Source organism: Empidonax traillii, unplaced genomic scaffold, assembly GCF_003031625.1.
Source record: "Empidonax traillii isolate 1590-97213 ecotype Southwest subspecies unplaced genomic scaffold, ASM303162v1 scaffold299:size639221, whole genome shotgun sequence".
NCBI classification, from domain to species: Eukaryota; Metazoa; Chordata; class Aves; order Passeriformes; family Tyrannidae; genus Empidonax; species Empidonax traillii.
In genome coordinates, this window is record NW_020955492.1 from 223,510 (window position 1) to 244,592 (window position 21,083).

Sequence of the window (21,083 nt, forward strand, 5' to 3'; positions counted from 1 at the left end):
GCCTGTTCCTGTGCTCTCAAAACTTCCTGCTTGAAGCACATCCATCCCTCCTGAACCCCCTTGTTTTTAAGGGTTGTTTCCCAGGGTATGCTCTGGACTAGACTTCTGAATAGGTCAAAATCTGCCCTCCGGAAGTCCAGCGTCGAGGTTTTATTGTTGGCTCGCCTGGAATCTCAAAGTATTGAAAATTCTATTATTTCGTGGTCACTATTTCCCAGGCGGCCTTCAACCACTACGTCTCCCACCAGCCCCTCTCTGTTTGTAAACAGCAGGTCTAGCGGGTCCTTACCCCTGGTAGGTTCATTTACCAGTTGATGAAGGAAATTGTCCTCTATACACTCCAGGAACCTCTTAGACTGCCTCTTCTCTGCAGTATTGAGCTCCCAGCATATATCTGGCAGGTTAAAGTCACCCACAAGGACAAGGGCTGACGATTTTGAGACGTCCACCAGCTGCTTGTAGAATAATTCATCCCCTTCATCATCCTGGTAGGGCGGTCTGTAACAGACACCTATGATGATGTCGGCCTTGTTGGTCTTCCCCCTGATTCTGACCCACAGGCACTCAACCTTATCGTTGCTGACCTCAGAATCCCTGTGGCTCTCTAATCCACTTGGTTGTTACAGAAAAGTTTGCAGCTTGGAGCAGTGGGATGCACAGGTGTTTCTGGGAGATGTCCCTGCTTGGGATGTGGCCGTACAAGGATCACCTGTGCCCCCAAGGCCAGGTCCCTCCAAGGGACAGTGCCACTGGCTGTGGGACTTGATGCAGTTGCTCTGTGGCTTGTGACAGCTGCCTGCTGTCTCTGCACCCTGTTGTGCTGTCATGGTTGCCCCAAGGCAGCAGCTGCACAGGGGAAATGCTGGACTTTTGGGGATTACTTTGGGATTGGAGGTGTTTGACCTGTAGAGCAATTTGAATGCACTGCTTTGTTAATAGAAAAAAGAAGTTGTGGACTGTGTGGTTTGTCCATGTTTGACAAGTACTGAAATTAGGCTTGAAAGGTAAGTCATTGGAAACTCTGGGGGAATAATGAGATTTGATCAGCCTTGAAAAACTACAAACTTCTGGGACTTGGGCTTGTGACAGGGGAGATAAAGAGGTTGTGCTGGCTAGGCTGCTGGTGAAGATCAGGGACAGTTGTCAAATGTAGGCCTGGAGACCAAATGTTCTTCATTCTCCACTTTGGTGATGGCATACTTCCTGATCCTTTTTAAATGAAGCCTTACTGCTACACTCCAAGCACTCTGGGTGATCTTGCTTACCCACCTTGCCTCCCCCACCTCTTGTACCTTGCTCTTCTCCCCCAGCCCAGGTCCCCAGTGGGGTCAGCACACGGGTCTGAGCCAAATGGAGACCTTTCCAAGGGAGTGATGCTAGCTGAGACCTGCTGCCCAGCCATGGCTTCGGCTTCTCTTTTCAAAATACCCCTGGACACAATAACTAAACTGGAAATACAGGGTTCCCCATGGGGCCTGGTGGTTTCAGAGCTGTTAGTGCTTAGGCTTCAGCTGCTTTGTCCAATTCTTGGCTGAACAACAGAGAAGACAGGGGAGGGTAGAGCTTTCTTGTGCTTAAACCACAGAGCTGGGACCTGGGACTCGAGGGCAGTGTCACGGACTGTCACTGTGACTTTGGCAAAGAAAGGTCCCTGAGCCTCCAGAGCCTTGGTCTAAATTGGGCTGAGATGTGAAATGAGGCCAAAATTGATTGTAAAATCCCAGGAGACAGCCTGGAACTCACTCCATTAATGGCAGCAGCACTTTGGGAGATCTCTGGATGAAAGGTGCTATTGAAATTCAGATCTCTGAATTGTGTAAAATTTGCTGCTGAATAATTACAGGTTGCAAAAGCAGAAGGGTTGCTAAGAATCACCAGTGCTTCTCTGGTAAAGTTCAGGTTACTGCCAAACTTGCATGAAAATTTTTTCTGTGGTGTTTGCTTTTTAGAGTGAAACCGTATTTTCTCATTATCTGACAAAAAAAAAAAAGGGGGAGAGGAGTGACTTTCTGCTTTTATAGACATTTCCCTTCCAACACTGCGTAACAACGCAGCATTTCCAGTAAGAAATGGTGCTGTAGAGCAGAGGGTGATGTTTTAGCAGATTACTTGTTAAGTCCTGGTGCTTCCCCTGTGGTTTCCGTGTCAGTGATGGTGTGAGACACATCTGGGCTGGCAGCAGCTGCTGCTGTGACCATGGCACACAGGGCTGGGTTTGAGGGGGCTGCACTTGGAGCATGTCCCTACACACTGTGCTTCTGCCTTGCTCAGGCATTCAGTCATTGGCTATGTGGCACCCCATTCCATGAATGCAGCAATCCATGGGAGCAGACCTAAGGGTGTGATGTGGATCTACACATCTTAAAGATCTTCATTCCCAATGTACTCATTCTATGCTAAAGGGAGAGAAAGTGGAAGGGGGAAAAACCTAAACAGTGCTGATCAGGATCAGAGTGGAGAAGGCAGTGAAACAGCCAGAGCAGATGGTGCCTTTCTAAAGACCTGGGCAAGGTTAGAATTGCACAGCAGAGAACAAGAGTCTCTAAAGAGGGGCAGAATGAGGAGTAGAGGAGGGGAATGAGCCTGGTTTGGCATTGAGCTCCTGGGATGTGGTAAGCCAGCTGTCCCTGGGGGAAATTGTTCAGTATTAACTCAGGGCAGCTTGAAGAGCAGATATGTATTTCCCCTCCACCAAAACCGCTCTTCCGTTACTCTAAATAGAAAGTTTCCTGTTTTATAATTGAGACTCTTAAAAACATTCATGTGGTTCAGGTCACCATACAGCTGCTTAGCTGAGGCCATAGGATACCTGAAATATGAGCTGAGGCAGAGGCTGTTGACTCTGGAACCTAATAATGCTTTCAAATGGCAATATGAACTATTTCCTGCTACACAGAGCATATTAGAGTATCCTCTTGCAAATACTGGCAGGCTGGCTCTGTGTGGAGTTTGGGGGGCGTTGCAGTTCTGCTCCTCTGATCACTTGTTATGCTATTGTGCTAATGTAGCTGGGGAAGCTCTTCATGGACTCAAAACAGCTGCAAAAGTTTCTCTTCTGACACCACTGCACCCTTTTATCTAAACACTTTTTAGGCTGTCATTTCTATTAAAACCGATTGATTTTTTTTGGTGCATTTCCTTTTTGGTACCCTGAAAGATTTATTTTCTAATAAACTTAGTACAGACATCAACAGGTGCTGCCTGCTGCATGTCTCAGTAGGTAGATTTCGGTCCAATACATCAAAAGTTATTTCTGAACAGGTATGTAAGTGGGATCCTCTGTGCTGCTCAGATAAAAGGCTTTGATGTGTTGTCTGAATGGATTTGCATGTGTTGTCATGACTTCCAAGAAGAGTTTTTTGTAGGAAGAAAGCTGGATCTAACTGTAGTAGGTGAACAGGAGGTCCTAGCTGAGTTATTGGCTCTGTAGGCACCATTCATCTAAGCCCGAAACATGAAGAGAAATGAGATGTGTTCCTCATCCCTCACTTTGTGTTGGTGTTCCCTGCACAGGCCACTGACTCGTGTGGCTCCAACCACAGTGGGACAATTCCCTCTGTGCACCATCACACCCTAAAAGCCAGGATTGCTCTGCCTCTTGCCAGAGCTTCTCAGCCATCCTTGGGAAAATTGGCCTCTCTCTCCTTGGTACGTGCCTCCTTAAGTCTGATATAATATTGTTTCTTTTTAGGGTTTCTTTTTAATACTCTTTAAATCAGCACTGTTCAAATACCTACTCAAAAATGCCTCTTAAAGAGGGAAGAATCTCTTTGGCAGCTCAGGTGTCACTGTGGCAGGGATATTGTGGAATCTGCTTTCCTGGCCCCATGCCCACACTCAGAAGGCAGCTGAGCCCCATGTTTATATAAAACACTCATCCCTTTCAAAGCCCATCATCTGTTTAAAAACCATGCCAAAATGATTTATTTATTCTTCCAATAACAGATGAGAAATGGGAAACCAAGGAAGTAATCTCTGACTTTAGTTTTGCTAGTTATGTGTTCAATATCTCCAGCGTGGACCAGTTTCACTGTTAGCCTGACAGGAGGAGGGGATGAGAATACTTTTGAACATGACACTATATCTTAAGAAAGGTTTGCTAGATGGCAGCATCCTCTAATTTTTATTTTCCCTATTGAAATTAATTTGGCTTTATTTCTGCTGCTGGCTGCAGATGGGTAACTTGCACACTTATCCAAGTAATTCCAGGTGGATGGCAGCCTTTAAAGAAAGGTGCTTTAGCATCACTAGCACTAAGTGCATCAGAGCTTGAAGTCCTGTAGATGCAGAACAAGCAAAATGTGGGATGCAGAAGGGGGCCAGGCTGTGCCCGTCCATCCAAGACACAGCTGTAGGAGGCTGTCCCTCTGGCATTCCTCTCGGTGCTCTGGTGCTACAGTGGTGGGTAAGGGTCAAAGCAGAAAGCATAAATGGACACAGAGGAGGGGAGAAAGAATTGTACCCTATCTGTTAGATATGTTTGATTTGTTGACAACTCTCACTTGCTATCAGACTAAAACTTGTAACAAGCCAGGCCCCCAGCTCTGCAGGAGGAGCCTGCTGTGTGGAACAGGCTCCTCGGGGTGAGGAGGGCTGTGCCCTCTTAAGCAAGAAGTATCAAAGTCAGTAATAGATTTTCCTTGAGAGAAGCAGCACTTCGGTTCAGTGTAGCTGCATGCAGTGTCCCTGCCCGTGTGAGGATGGCACAAAGCAGATGTGGCTCCGTTGGCCTCCTTCCAAACCTCCCAGATTTTGTGGCTGTATTAGAAGTAATGTGTGTGTCCAGCTGTAAACTAGGTGGGAAGTGTTTAACAGGCTTTGAACTTTCCTGAGACAGCTCTGTGATCAGTCATGATGGGATGTCTCGGTCACTGGCTCAGCAGGCAAACTGGACCATATTTATTTTTAGGTGTACTACATGTTTGAAGCTGCCTGAGTGTGGCATTGTGTTTTCTATGGGGATTTTTGTCTTTCAGAAAGCTTTAGGGAGCTGCAGTCTTTATCAGTGGACCAGTATAGGCTATCAGTTGTACACTGCAGGGAGTGGAGGATAAGGCTGAGTAAGTTTATCCTGTTACTGCTTAGGGTTTAGATATGCTGTAAAATGTGAATATCATAGTATGCCATGCTAGGAAGCTGGATGCTTTGCTGGCAGGGCGCTTACAGCTTCAGTGCTGTTTTCCTGGCATTGTTTCTCCTGTGCAATAAATATCCCTGCAAAACCACAGCAGTAAACATGCAGCTTGGAAGTAGCTGAGCAGCTGAGCCCATCCTGACGTGCCTGGCAGGATGGGATCAGTTTTTCCAGACTTTTACCAACTCTCCTGCGTGGCACAGACACCACTGGTATCTCACAAGTAATGCTGAGAGGAGTTTCTTCTGCCACGCTGGGTCTTTGACCAAAGCTACATTTGTGGGGAAGTGACTTACACCAATGTGTAAAAGTCTGTGTCTTAACCCAAGAGAAACGTCATTTTATTCAGTGAAATTGGGTATAAATATACAGGAAATATTCTACTGCCCTAGAGACCTCAGTGGAATAAGAGCTTTTAAAGGTAGCCTTAAAGAGCCTAGTTCATCAGAAAGTAAACTAGAAGAGCTTAAATTATTTTCAAAAGAAATTGTTGAATGCGAAGGATTGAGATAAACCTAATGGCCTGTGTGTGTATGTAAACTTGGAACACAGAGCCTGCTTGCCAGTATGAACAATTTGTCACTATATATATTTGGGGGAATCAGGACCTTCTTTCAGGAAGGTATCTGTTGGTTGTTTTTTTTCCTCCTCCTTGGTATCCATAGCAGTTCCAGTTGGTTTTTCTCATATGAGTTATTAATACTTGAGGTGTGCAAGCACTGGGTATAGATGGGAGTGTAGCAGTATCCAGTATTTTATGGTGTTGCTTATTGACTTAGCGGGGACTGCGTTAACAAAGGCTCTTTTTCTCCATGAAAAAGTCTTTACCTTGTTTAGGAACTTTTCTGGAAAAGCTGTTCTAGTGTAAACTCAGTGGGAAGTAACACTGATGAAAAATGATAGTGCTGTAATATCTCTTCAGGTGGGAGAGATGATTCACACTGAATTTTCCCTAGGGCATTTGCAGTACTGTTTTTGCCTTTCCCTTGCTTTCTAATTTTTGGGGAAAATAAGTGAGGTTTGGACATGCCTGGGAAGAGAGGGAGCTCTTGAGAAGTGGGTTTGCTGTGTTTGGGGAGGAGAATCTTTCCGAGGCTCCCATAGGACATGTGATGGAGTGCGACTTAAAACCGAGGCTGTATTTTCACAGCTGTTGTGGGAGCATTTTTCATTTAACACAGCACAGATGTGAATGATAAAATATAAATTGAAGATGGATGTACACCATCTTGGCATGTAAAGAGGTTCAATTATAGACAGAGCAAGCCGAATGATGGAAAATACATTTGAGTGATTGTTCAGTTAATATAATTTGCAGTGAATTATTCATAACAATTTCTTCACCCAGCTCCCATTGTAATAATTTTCATTCCTTCATTTGCTACGCGCTTGAAATTGCTTCCCACAACTTGTGCTTGACACTTGATGAAGTATATCCATGCTCCCACCTGTCCCTACCTACATGAAAACAAGGACAGATTTGCTGGAGCTCAGCATTTTCAGCAGTGAGCTCTCTAAGAAGTTAATCATGGTGTTAAAGTGGAGGCTGACGCTGCTGCTGCTGAGCACAATGATGGGACCTGTAAAAGCTTGTTCTGTCGGGCTCAGGGGGGCCTGGGCTCAGAGAGGAGCTGGCAGAGGACCTGTTTCCAAGCTATACCGTGGGCATATGGGGGGATTGTCCTTCCACAAGTGGAAGCTGACAGAAGGTGATCAGCTGGTGCTGAGTGATTAATCCACATCCTTGGGAGCTGAAGCATTTGCTTCCTACCTGTACGGCATCGGCAGTGCCTGGAGGGTGGGGAGAAGGCGTTAGGCTTTGCACTGAGATGTGTGGCACCAGCAGTGCTCGAGGAGAAGCACTTTGCCTGCTGGGGTCCCTATCACTTGAGTTGTATGTTCAGCAGCCACTGTTCAGTGTGTTCAGTGGGTCAGTGGCAGTGCCGCAGCTCTGGACAGGGGGGTCCAGCTTCCAGCACTGCAAAGCGTCGCATTTGTGCCCCCCCTTCCCTATTCCTAAGGCACTAGAAACCCCACAAATGCACGTTTCTCCTGAAGTTTATCAGAAAGGAAGATTTGTTCTTCCTGGCCCCTTGGGGGGCCTGTTCCTGGGTAGTGGCTATGGGGAAGGTGTCCATGTCCTCCCTCCATGTCCCTCTGCAGCCCACAGGGAACAGAGGGTGATGAAGCTGCTCTTTGCCACCCCTTGCCCTGCCGCTGGGGTGGTGGGTAGGAGTGGGGGCTGTGTTGTGCTATGAGCTTGATGGGACACTGGGTAAATGCCCTCAGTTGTAAAAGGGGGCATATGTAATAGGAAATCACAGTTCTTGGAGTTCTGCCTAGCTGTTGGGATTTCTTGTCTGGAGCATGAGGAATACTGAAGGCAGCATTACTCTGATTTCAGAGAAAAGAGCCAGGACTTGTTGCTGCCCAGCCCTGTGCTCCCCTGCTGAACACTGGGATGCAAACTCCAACTTAAGACTAGTTGTGAAGGAGTCTAATCTTTTCTTCATACCATATTTTTCTGCACTCATTGTTACTGCATTCATACCTAGCTTCATTATTTGACTTTTTCTGTGATCTTCTCTGGTCTTTAGTGTGTTGGGAGATACTGGGAAATATGGTGGACCTGTCCCAAGGGCAGACATGAGCCAAGGGAAGGTGCACTGGGAATGTAAGTGCTGCTGCAGGGGTTAGTGAAGAATTCAAGGCTGCTTTAGGGTAAGATAAATATTTCTCTGAGTCTTAACCCTTCAGGGCCTCTCACAAGCTCTGTCAAGCCATGATCACAGTGCCTTCAACACAAAACTCCATACTCTGTAACAAACTGGGATTTATGCTACTACTTTTTCCTATGGAGAGAAAGCACTTATAAGGTTAATCTGCCAGCATCTACTTATCCCAATCTCTATAATCAGACAAAACATGATTATGGAGCTGCATGTCATTAGTACACAGTGGCACTTAGCTGACTGAGATTGAATTAAAACCTTAATGGCAGAGCATTCAAGGTAAATAAGAGACAACCAGACCCACTGGTGAATGACTCACTTATCACTCGGCTTGGATTAGGAGAGCAAGAGCTCAAGGCTGACCACAAACAGTAGAAGCAGAATCACTGAATTGGATGTATTGTCTGGGGTTCAGAACTCTTATTGCTGTTAAGCACACAAGTGTTGGGGGAGTTGAGGCAAGCGTAGGTGTGGGCTTCCTGCACTGGCCTTTGAGCTGTAAAAAACCCAGAGGCTTTGGACTCACCATGGTGGTGGATGACTTTTGTTTTTGCTGTAATCTGTTTTTTCTGCATCAGTTTCATCAAGCAGATGTCAATGCTTTGAAATTATTCTCAGCAAATGTAAATCTGACCATTCATTTTGACTTGGGTAAAACAACTCTGTGTTTTCAAGTTTTATTTCACTTTCCAGTCTTGCCTTCCTTTTTGACAATGTTAGATCAGTGGCTTCCAATCAAAATTTTACTTTGGTTTAATTTTGCCTTTCTTCCAAGTGTGTTTTTTTTCAGATCTTTTAAACAAAGCTTCATAAATCAACACTGATGTCATTGTGGGTGTGTTTTTCATGTTCTGTTTTGGATGCCAGAAGTGCTCTGTCCCCAGGGGCAACCCTGCAATTGGGTTTCCCTGTGGATATGTGGGGAAAGAGCTCCCTCTGACAGTGGGACAGGGATCAGAGGCTGCAGAGGTTTTGATTGCCAGCTCTGGGGATGGTTAATGCCCTTTTAGCTCTGTCAGTTATTCCTTATTTTGCAGCTCTGGTTTCACTCAGTGCTTGCATCCCTGCCATCAAATAAGATGTGACATGAATATCTGTTGGTACTCTGGCCCTAGAGACATGATTATGAACCTCTGGCTTGTGCTGTCAGTGACATTTGAGGTAGGAAAAGCATTAGATAGTGAATTCTCTGGAGAAAACGCAGGGAATGAGCAAGTAAACAGCAAAAGATGGGCATGGATCAAGGTCTATCAGCAGTGTTGAATTTGAAGAGTTTCTGGTGTTTCAATTAATTTATATCCTCTGCCAGCCTTGTTGCTATTGCCCTGTGCAAGATCTGTACCTCAGAGCAAACTTTATTTTTCACCTAAGGGCTAACAACTTTTCATGTGTTTCAGAAATTTGCATTTTAATGGAGTAAATACTATGCTTTCCCCCCAAAGCAGCAATTAAAAAATAAAGCCTCTGGGAAGCTTTCTCTGAACACCCAACAGCTCAGGTGAAGTGTCCAAAGCAACTGTGGTGTATTTAGATGTGACGCAGTCCTGAATGTATTTGGTTTGTCAGCATGGATAGATAGCTTCTTGAGGCAAGACCTCATCCCTCTCACAGTGAGAGGGATCTCTCCTACAGCTGTAACTCATGACCCCAGAATCCCCACTTCCTTTGAGCTCTTCTGGGCTGCAGGGTGCAGAGGTTGCACTCAGACATTGCAAAGCACAAGGTAAAAATGGAGATTGTTTCAGCACTACTGTATGAAAATGATAGATGTATTCACGGTCTCCTATGGAAAGAAGTTGGGGGAAAATTGTATGCTGATGCTCTCTGCTGGATAAATCCAAGAATGCTCTTGCCTCACTGGCACTGTGGTGACAGGCCAGTGTTGGGCTTTATCTCCTGCAACTCTGCCCCCACTGGAACATCCTGATGGTGTTTTGAACTGGCCAGGGCTGGCTGAGAGCAAAAGGTGTGTTAGGATTACTGCTCTGACTCTTCTCTGTCCTTCCCTTACAGTGTGTTACTTGCTGAAGAGCAACATCAGCCCTGACCTGTGCAATGAGGATGGATTAACTGCCCTGCATCAGGTGAGGTGTGAGCATCACAGCTCCCTGCTGCTCCGCACCATCGGGCTTCCTGCTGCCCTCTGAGCAGACCTGGCCAGCTTAAACTGAAAGACCTCCTGCATTTAATTTTTTTGCTCGGTTAAAGCAGCGAAACTTCACTATGTAATGCTTGTAATCCAGTTTCTTGGGGAGCAAACTGAGATCAAACCCTTCTCTTTGCTTTGTTCAGTGGTAAGAAGAGCTCGGGAATTGGGGCTAGACTTCAGATGTGAACAACATTTCTCTCACCCTTTAATCTTTGTAGAAGTGGACTGTAAACTCTTAAAGCATGTTAACTGAAGTTTAGAGACCTTGTCAATCCACGAGTTTTGAAGGTGGTTTAAATAAATGATGCACAGGGCGCTTGAAGAGTCTGGTGCTGCTCACTGCAGGCTCACGGACTTCACCAGTAAAATACAGATTTGCAGTAGCGATGTGTAAGTCTGTGTCCTTCCTCGAAGCCTCTGTGCTGATCCCATAAGGGTTCTTCTATTCTTCCCAAGGCCCGTGGGACTGGCCGTGCCTGGCAGCTGCCACCTCCACTGTGGTGAACAACAGTGGTGCGGTTGTCACATGCACTCCGAGGGTGGAACAGACACTCAGGGGTTTGTCACCACTAGTGCCTGCTGTAAATGCTCCCGCTGACTTGGGATTTTGGATTCTTTTGCAAGTTGCCTGCTCTCTTCAAAGCTGGATTGGGTGTTTGTTTAGAAATGCAAACTGGCTCCAACAAGAAGAAAAGGTCCCTGCCACTACCAGCAGCACCTCTCCAAAGAGATGTTATCCTGCACATAGAGACATGCTGACAGCCTCTTTGATAGGTACTACCAGCTAGGTACTGAAGCCATGGAGAATCCCATCTTGCCCACTGAAGGATCGGTTATTGTAAAGGTGCATTTGGTAGTTGAGGTGGGAGCTTTGCATCCCGTAGAATTAATTGTATCCCTGAACAGAGAGAAACCCCTAAGTGAATAGTGTTGCCCATTACCAGTGGCTTCCAGTGAAGGGCTCAATTACACTTCTGTGGTAACTTGGCTGTGTGACAGGAACGATTATAATCTCACTTCCATGTACAAATAGTGAACAGAAATAGAAATACATAAAGGATTCTTGTCACTCAGTTGCTAAAATGCTTGTTGTGGATTGGAATTCAGCCCCATTAGTGACCCGTACTGTGTGCTGAGCTGTGAGTCTCCTGTGTGGGTCAGCAGTAACACACAGACCACAAACAGGCTTCTTCCACAAGAATGAATCTTATTTTAGTGTCTTGATCACATGCACATTCATGTCAAGATGTGAGTACAAGGTGGATCAAAGAGCAAATTCCACCTTCTCCAAAGGAAAGAGGTTGAGGCTTTTCTTGCAGGCTGCCTCTGGGACTATGCTGTAAATGCAGGGAGGATGCTGATCTTTTTCAGGAAATGGAAGGTGCCCTGTGAAGTAGCTCATAATTCTAGGAATCCAATTTGCACGTCTGCAGATAACTGTGGTAGGTAGCGGTGAACTGCTGAGAAGACTTTTACTAATCACATGCCAGTGTGTGGGATTTTCCCTAAGAAAAGGGAATGTCAGCTTGTCAGCTCATCCCTTGGTATGTGGTTAAACTGGTTACATTGAATTTCTCTTATGTTTTCTCTTGAATATGGAAGACCTGGTGGAATAGAAGCTGTGAGCATATTTGCTGTTATTTCCTGCTGGTTCTGCCCCCACACCAGAAGGCCCTTTAAGACACCAGTGACCTCTGCTCTGCCTAGTGTAGGTGTTCTGCATGGTGCCTTTCTGACCCACTGCTGTTTAACTCTGTTGGAGTTGCTTATTGCCAAACAGTGCAGGATAAATTAGGTCTCCACATCCAGGTACTCTTTATTATTTCACATCTGAGCAGGTATAAGCCCTCATCTTCCCAAAGTCTAAAAAACCCAATCTGTCTGTATCTCTTCCTCACCAGTGCTGCATAGACAACTATGAAGACATAGTCAAACTTCTCCTCAACCATGGGGCCAATGTCAATGCCAAGGACAATGAGCTGTGGACTCCACTGCATGCAGCAGCTACATGTGGTCATATCAACCTGGTGAAGATCCTCATCCAGCAGTAGGTGGCTTTTTGTCTCTGTCCTCTCTGCAGATCTGATTCTACCCACAGCTTCTTGTGGATGGAAACCAAGACTGTTCAGTACCTTGCAAGATTGCAGCGGTGGTGATTATTCTCTGCTTTCAGGCTATTCATGGGACTCCTTCCTGCTTGGGGGAGAAGGGGGTGGAGGAGGAAGAGCAGAAAGGCTGAGGAGACAGAATAAAACCCTAAGTGGCTTGGCTGAGTTTCATGAATTTTCTGGAGACTGGGCCAAAATTTGCTGCATTTTACCTGTATTTTGGTGTGTCTGTATGTGCTTGTGGAACCATGGTCGCTGGGTGGGTAGAAATAGGAGCAGCCAGCAAGGGTCCACCTCTTCAAGCCCTTAAACACCACTTCAGATCTTTCAGCCCCAGTCCAAGAGACACTGCTGTAGGAGGGCAGCAGTGTGTTTGTATAATTCAAATACCTGGGTGAACTTTGTGACCTGTCTTACTGGGTCTTAATTAATAACCAGTTTGCTTCCTGTAGTGCATTGGTTCCCCAGTGGTGACACAGGTGCTTACACTGGACCTTCCACTTGATCTCACCAAGGCCCTAAAGCTCAAGTGTTTGCCCTAAATCTCAAGTCTTTTCTAGACTTACCAGCAAGGTGGAAGAAGCCAGGTGTGTTTTGAGCTGTACCATTTGATGATCACCTGCTGTGAATCCTACCTGGAACAGGTAGTTCTGGCTCTGTATGGAGCCCTATCCTCCATTTCCCAGAGTGAGAGTGCTTTGGAAGTGTTAACTTGCTGCCTTGCACGGCAACGTCTGCTGCTTCTCCCTCGGGTAGGGAGACTTCTCCCTGTGATCCTGTCATCTGCGAGATGAGTGTTGAAAATTTGGCCCTTCTTTGGCTGTACAGTGAAGGAGAGAAGAGGATGTGGTTGGACACCTCTTGGAGGATGTTCCCACTTGGGTTAGGAAATTTTTGTATGGGGGAATAAAAATGGAGCAGATGTGGAACAACACAGTCATTACTGACCCATGAAGGAGGTGTAGTGTGCTGCCTTTCATCCACTTCTGGAATTAATCTTCGCCATTCATAGCTCCTTGGCTTTGCTTCAAATCTTTCTTATCTCGTATGTATCTTGGTGGCATTTGGGCAACTATTAAGCTCTAGTTAGTTTTCCCTAAGCATTTATCCCAGCGTTTGGCACTGCCTGCTCTAGGATGTCTGAGGTCTTTTCTCATGTAACTGGGTTTTCTCTTGCAGTGGAGCAGACCTGTTGGCAGTAAATGCAGATGGCAACATGCCGTATGACCTCTGTGAAGATGAGCCAACTTTGGATGTCATTGAGACTTGTATGGCCTATCAAGGTAAGGAGATTGAGTTCACGTAAAATACAAAACTGGGTCAATGTGGTACTAAAAATTACCTTGTTTATCAGCTCTTGACTGGCCTCTGGAGAAAAGCAGAGAGCTGCTCCTGGCATCATTTCTTGGAACCTGACTCTTGGAACTAGACTCAGAGTCTAGTTACTCAGATTCCTAAACATCATGAGGGTGAAGGACAGCAGGCAGGTCCCCTCAGCTACATATCCTCTGAAAAGGGTGTGAGGTCTTATCAGCCAGGATCATGTCTGATTATACTCAACAAGTGGAGACAAAAACCCTTTTCAACTCTCCTCTAACTGGAATTTTAACAGGGATTACACAGGAAAGGATCAATGAGATGCGTGCTGCTCCAGAGCAGGTCATGATCTGTGACATTCATGACATACTTGCGACTGGACAAGACCTGAACAGAACTGATGCCCAAGGTGCTACGCTGGTGAGTGAAACTGCAGCAGCTTTAGTTTTGCCTTCATTCAGCCCAGAGGTTATGAAATCTGCCCTGGGGCAGGAGTTATACAAAATCAACATGTACAAGTCACTGAGAGGAGAAATCCCACAGTGAGGAGTTGCAGAACATAAACATCTGCTGACCTCCAGGGAACTGGGACTGAAAGACCTCCTAGTGACCTCTTGTTTCTCACTAGTCTTGTAGATTGATCAGACTCCCATAGAAGAGGCATGAGAGTCCTCTGGTTTTCATGGGAGCAGGATCTGGTGTTGGGAACTCTGAAGACCTTCTGCCTCCTTTCTGCTTTGCATAGCATCTGGCTCACAAGGAGTCAATGGCTGCTGTGTTTGCCCAGGTAGGATGGCATCTGCCCCTGGCAGAGGAGAGGACCCAGGACAAGTGTAGAGCACAAAGCAAGCTGCCATCTGATTTGACTGGACAGGTACCGAGAAGGCTGAACAATCCCAGTCCTGTTTCCTTCCTTTTCACCCGCAAATATGTTTCTTAAATCATTGCTTACAGCAGTCCCAGCTTAGGGGAAATTCAGTAATGAGGTCATATGTGTTGAGAGTTTCATACAACCGTGGTCATTTAATGCTTGGGTCCAGACATAACTGATATACAGGCACTTGGTTCATTTGTTTGATGACTAAGCCACAGCATTCAGTTTTTTTAATCTAAATGTCACCTTTAGCATATACCAGAAGCGTAAGAGGAGGGCAGGCTCCTTCCAAGATAACCTTGGATGACTGAAGCTTTTATTGCAGCTTATTTTTTCAACACCTTTTTCCCTTTAACAAGGATTATATACATAAATTTAATCAGACTCCTAGGCTTCCCCGTTTGTATCAGCCCCAAGTGATTCCCTGCTAATTCATGTGACCTCTAGAAGGTATGACTGAGTGACATAAAATTTATGTAGAAATTATTGAGTTGCCAGAAAGCATCAGAATTTATTCCAGATGAGAGTTTAACTTTTTGTGGTGGAAACCACATGGAAATTTTTTGAAAATAAGCTTTAATTCTCCTCTTCAACACAGTTGAAATAGGAGGATCTTTGGGTGCAGTTAATCCCTTCAGACCAGTGCATAGGTCAGTGTTTCGCTCAGACATGCAACAGCAGACTGCAAATATGAAAATCTTCAGAAACATTAAGTTGGGGGACTAAAGGAGACTGTTATTGATGTCTCCAAAGTGGTGGCTGTAGTTGGAAGCCAATATCTGAAAAATCATATTCCCTTAACTACAAGTAGCCAAGGTTTAAAATGGTTTTTATTTTCAAGTGGTGAAAATAGTGTCATGAGTGGAAGTGCAGTCACATGGAGAGAGTTCTGACTAAAGCAGGCTGTAAATTTGATCAAAGAAATCACATCCACAGCACTTCAGTGGGAAAGAGGAGACATTCTCCTGGCATGAGAAATGCGCAGTGTATGGATAATGTTCTCCATTGCAGGCTTGCATTTTGATTGTGCTGTTCCCCTGCAGATTGGGAAGCATTTAAGAGCTCTTGATTTAAAATGTGAAAACATTATTTTTCTAACCCATATAGGTAAGTTATTTTAAGAAATATTGAGCAGTTTCCTCTCCAAACAGAATTACGTGCAGGTAATACTGAGTTTTAGCAATAGGAACAACCTGCTTTTGATCTGGTAGCATCTGCCAAATGTGAAATGTGGTGCATGTTCATCTCTAGGCTCAAACATTATTTAAGAAAATCTGCTGAAACTTGGTCTATAAAGCCATCCATGATCCTTGCAGGTGGTTCATGCTCTGTTCCTTATCTCCTAGCTGCATATAGCTGCAGCCAATGGTTATCTGCATGCAGCTGAAGTCCTTCTTGACCAGGGGGCAAGCCTGGACGTTAAAGACTGGGACGGCTGGGAACCTCTTCATGCTGCTGCTTTCTGGGGACAGGTAATGATTTCTCTGAAAACATCATGTATGAGGGTGACATTTCTTTCTGTCTGGACAAATTGTGTAGTACTCTGAAAATGGGAGAAGTCTGTACTGAGGCTGGGCTCTCTGGACAGCATCTGAGGAGGTCCTTTGGTTTCCAAAAAGAACTTGTTGCTGAGAAAGTTCAGATGGAGTATGTCTGAGTATGTCTGTGCAGGTGAATGGTAGGAACATTGTTTAAGAACATACACATACCAGAATAATTTGAGGCAAGTTGAGCACGCATGCCATTGCTTCTGATCTTATTCCAACTTTTCAGCTTTGGGAAGGAAAGCTTAAATTGCCTAAAATAGCTCTATGAACTTGACTTTCTCGCTTTCCATTCTCTAGATGCAGATGGCTGAGTTACTTGTGTCCCATGGGGCTAGTTTGAGTGCCAGAACATCTTTGGATGAGATGCCAATAGGTGAGTTTACTAAGCTTAAAAAAAGAAATGCCTAAGAAATGGCTGGAGTCTTCACATGGTGCCTTCGGAAGAATTAACGTAACTTCTTAAGTTTCTTTAGAATCGAAGTTTCAGTTACTTTAAGTGGGATTGAAGTTTTGAAGCTCCTGCTTTACTGCTTCTCAAGATGTTTCTTCCTGCTCATAAAAACAAGGAAGAAGGCATTTCTCAAGCACCAAGCCCTTCTTCTGTGTGTTTCCACTCATGTTATCCCTCTGTACCTGTGCTTGGGAGTCTCCTTTCTGAGGACAACTGTAAGACCATGGGTATATTAAGTAGGAAGACACAGTTAGTAACATGGTGTCAATGGTGCCGCATGGGAACTGTCTCATTAAGGGCTTGGTCTGTGTGTGCCGTAGATCTGTGTGAAGAGGAGGAATTCAAAGTATTGCTTCTGGAGTTGAAACACAAACACGATGTGATCATGAAGTCTCAGATGAGGCATAAATCCTCCCTGAGTCGAAGGACCTCCAGCACGGGCAGCCGGGGGTGAGTTGTGCTCTTCCTGCAGGTCACCCAGTGTGTGTTGGCTTGGCCACCCAGGGGTGGTTGTGCAGAACCCCATCTGTCCTTTCTGAACAACATCTGAGAGGCAGAAGCTGACTTTGGTTGCTCAAAGCAGAGGTCCCTTGAAATGTGACTGCTTTACTAGAAAGAGAGGCTATTTCTTGGGGGGTAAATGGCTTTGCACTGTTGTGGTTTAATAACTGTTCTGAGCAGAGGACCAAGTGGTGAGAATTTACCCTGTTAAACCACTGGGATCGGTGTTGGACAATCAGTGCTTCAAGTGGATTAACTTGACCTTCTCAATAATAAAATGGCTTGGCCAAGATACCAGACACCGCTTGCACAGGTCTTTATAAAACATTTACTAGACACCAAAGCAGTCCTGCAGACCACAAAACTCCCTAAACAGCCCGTGGGCCATTCCTCTATATTTTTACTCCACTGGTTGCTGAGTAGATCTATTCATTCAGCTGTATGAGTTCTAAAGCAGATCTGCAGTGCTACTTTAAAACTCCTTAAAGTTCCTCACACCTTTAATATCCAGACTAATGCCTTTGCTTTGTGTGAGTGCAAGGAAGCTAAATTCATGTTCCATTCTAGAGGGAGAAGTGTAGTCACGTGCGAGACCCAATGGAAACTTCACACACACCAATATGATGTTTTGGAAACTTCATCTTTATTGGAAATTACACTTACTTTCATACAATTCAATAACTACCACATATTTGACTACTTAACCTATTATTGGTCACACACACAAAACACACACTGTTCACACGATTATTATTGGCTAGCTAACATATCTTATTTTCTAAATTCTTTTCCTTCTAAATCTAACTACAACACTTCTATTCACATGCCTCCTGGCAGGTTCAACTCAGCCTCCCATCGCAGGTGCTGTTTTTCTTCCTTCTTCCACATGTCCAGTTCTCAAAACACTTAGTCCTTGAAACTCCTCAGATTCCCATCAGCTGGTCCACTCCTGCATCAACCCAAAAGGTTTCTAATTCTCCTACAGAGAGGCTGTGAAGTGTGAGGTGGAGGTGAAAAGGATTATGGGGTAAGAGGAATTGTTATGTTCTGCTCACAGCTTTTATGCCCTTTGTCCCTGTCCCACAGGAAGGTGGTAAGGAGGGCCAGCCTTTCGGACAGAACAAACCTTTACAGGAAGGAGTGTGAGAAAGAGGCCATTGTTTGGCAGCAGCTGGGGGCAGCAGAAGAAGGAAGAAACTCGGGTCTCGTTGGAGAAATTGGGGAGACTCGTTCTGACCAGGAGAATACAGACCCTGTAAGGAATCTCTTCTCTGTTATGGGAGTCACTGAGGGGGGCTGGTAGTGCAGGTTCAGTAGCAGTGGATGCCCTGGGGTTGAAGGTGGCTACAGAATTTGTAGACTTCATCCTAATTCTCATTTGGCATAAACTGGGATAACCCTCTCTAGGGGGAAGACTGTTTTGGATTTAGAGCTGCATAAATAGTTTTGATATAAGGTCCCAATGAACCAGAGATTCTGAAAATACAGTGTGTGTATTTCTCTTTACATCTAAAAGTGGTAATCACAAAAGAATTGTAAAGTTGCTTTGCAGATACTTGTTTTCAATTCAGTTACTATCATATTATCTTATCTATTTAGTATTTTTTTGAGAGTCCTTCTGACTTAAATGTTCTATGTACCTGGTTAGGGTTCACAGCATTATAGGGTCCCGTTAGTGGGTGAATTCAGTGCTTGTGCTGCAGTACCTGACTGGTCAGAAGGCTGAATGGAAGTAGGCTTACAAAGTTGTTACAGGGATAAACCCTGCTATGGGGGACAGTGGAAGATGCTCTTCTTTCATGTCTTCTTGTTCCAGAACTCAGTGCTGGAGAATTCCTCCCTCCTTCCGGAGTTAGCAAACAAAAGCACCCAGTGTGACTCTGAGATCCCACTGCAGAATGGACTCATGGCATCTGCCAGCCCTTACCAGTACACCTTTTCCAACGGGGACATTTGGAGCATGCACGCTGACCCCAACAGTAACCCAGGCCACGTGCTGCCCTACGGCAGCCCTGGGCTCCCTGACACCCAGCAGTTCTGGGGCACCTACAAGGAGCACAACCACCAAACGCTCTCAGAACTGAAGAGGCAGCGGGCTGCAGCCAAACTCCTCCAGCATCCTTTCCTCAGCACCCACTTCAGCAGTGGCATGGCAGGAGTTGCTGAGAACATGGGTGAGGCCAAGTCGCACTTAATCGAATCCAGGACTTCTCCCTACAGCTCAAATGGGACCTCAGTGTATTACACAGTGTCCAGTGGGGATCCGCCCCTCTTGAAATTCAAAGCTCCCATGGAGGAAATGGAAGAGAAGGTGCATGGCTGCTGCAGAATTTCCTAGTCTTGTCTGTGTCTGGCCCCAGAGAAAACAAGGTGTGGGTGGGCTGGTTGGATCTATCTCAGCTGCCAGGTTGTTTGCATTCCAAAGGGAGAATTTAGCTGTGGACATCCTGACTGTGGCAGCCTTGTTCATCCTGAATTGTACTTTACCCTGCCAATTACTTACATTACAGCTGAATGAGTAATGCAGGTGGAGCAAGGCTTTTAGGAGAGGAAGGGATGAACATCAATATAATGTAAAAAGAGTCTCCCTCATCTTGCTCCCTGGGGAAGAAGGTATCATGCACTGCCTCCCCATCCTTGGAAAGTCATTAGATGCCTTGGAACACAGAAAGGATCTGGATTAAAATCTTTGCATCTGAGCCTCTTGCTGCAAGTCATCCAACGGCTGGAAGGTGACAGTTCAGACCTGCATTTTCACCCTTGGGTGATGCACATACCTTGGAGGGGAGGTCAACCCCCACATAGGGTTTGCAAGAGTGGACAGAACTGTTTTGCATCCAGCTGGATCCAGCACTTTTCTGGGCCTGAGCAACAAGGAAGCGTAGATGCTGCACTTAGGAAGTTTGCAAGGCATTATCTCCATGCAGTGACAGCTCACCATCAGGAACTGTGCACTGGCTGGGTCCTGTTCTGCTCGTGTCAGCTCGTCACTGCAGGCTGCCTTCAGGTTTGAAGCAGAACTTTTCCTGGAACAGGCTTCACTGAGTAGGCTTTAAAACTGATGTTGCAATAAGGGGCCCTGGCAATAGAATTTTACTGCAGTAAAATACTGGCAAAGGTCTATATTGGGATAAGTAATTAAAAAAAAAAACAACTTATTTGTACTATTTAGACTCTTAATTTGTTAAAACTGAAAAGACTTTTTTTGATCTCACTTTCCAATTGATTCTGTTTGTTTACTCTATATGCTCAACACAGATACTAGGGGCAGTATGCTTTGCAATCTGATTTTTTTCTGGATTTCCAGAACTGCAGGGCTCAGGAGGGGTGAGGAGGAAAGGCTTGTCAACACTAATGTAGAAACGCCATGAAAGCATTTCTAATCCCATAGATGTGATGACACTTGCATTAACCTCTAGTGTTTGGCTCATAAATAACAGATAAACCATTGCTATGGTAGTTCAGTGTTGCAGCAGGACAGGAGATTTTTTTGCTCTGTTTTCCAGCTCCCACGTTGAAGTCGTCAGCAGTGGTTAGCAGCTGTCAGCAGAATGTTTAGATGCCTCTGTGTCTGAAGGAGTTGCCTTGCACCATGCAGTGCTAAGCAAAGCCTATCTGCTGTGAAGCTGCTGGCACACAGCACTGTCTTTTGGTGCAGTCCGTGTGAGCTCTGAGAGACCACCTGAGAAACACTAGGATGGGCTTCTCAGCAAGTTCAGGCTTTGTGTACCTGGGGGAGGTGAGAGGAGAGTGCCCCATGGGACACAGCTCTGAGGAACTGGCCAAAGTTCAGTTGTATCTACAGCAGTAACTGTAAATCTTCAACCTCTTTTCTGCACAGAGGGGCTGTTGCACATGTAACTATTTGTCTGCATGAATACTCGTCTTCTTGGGCAGCTTAAATTCCAGACTCTGAAGATATAAACCTGTTTGTGTCTCCGTAAGCTATCAGTGGATTAAATCCAGCTCATCTAGCTGTGCTTCACCCAGGCAACAGCAAATGCAGCTTCCACCCATCTTTTTATCTGGTGGCTGTTAGACATCAATATTATCCTTCACATGTACATTCCCTCTTTGGGAATCCTCACAGCCTTAACTTTTTTCTAGGCTATAAAGATTTGACTTAGGCTGCCAGTGACTGTTAAGTGCTACCTTCTGCTCCCATCAAATCTAGCCCATTGCTGGGGCTGGATATATTACAATACAGGGCTCTGGGCTTCTTGGGGCAGCAGCGGTGGCTGTGTGTCACCACCACAGGCACACCTTGCAG

General features: G+C 45.4%; 1 protein-coding gene across 2 annotated transcripts in view; it reads left to right on the top strand.

The window, feature by feature from the left end:
- The window catches only part of PPP1R16B (protein phosphatase 1 regulatory subunit 16B), a 58,759-nt gene extending 38,825 nt beyond the window's left edge, over positions 1-19,934 (top strand). For both annotated transcript variants that reach the window (XM_027890843.1, XM_027890844.1), the window contains exons 3-11: positions 9,880-9,950; positions 11,917-12,062; positions 13,303-13,406; positions 13,736-13,860; positions 15,661-15,786; positions 16,159-16,234; positions 16,633-16,762; positions 17,900-18,068; positions 18,630-19,934. In XM_027890843.1, the coding sequence (XP_027746644.1) occupies positions 9,880-9,950; positions 11,917-12,062; positions 13,303-13,406; positions 13,736-13,860; positions 15,661-15,786; positions 16,159-16,234; positions 16,633-16,762; positions 17,900-18,068; positions 18,630-19,151 (1,469 nt within the window). In that variant the 3' untranslated portion in view covers positions 19,152-19,934. The remainder of the gene's footprint in view (positions 1-9,879; positions 9,951-11,916; positions 12,063-13,302; positions 13,407-13,735; positions 13,861-15,660; positions 15,787-16,158; positions 16,235-16,632; positions 16,763-17,899; positions 18,069-18,629) is intronic.
- Positions 19,935-21,083: the final 1,149 nt, after the last annotated feature.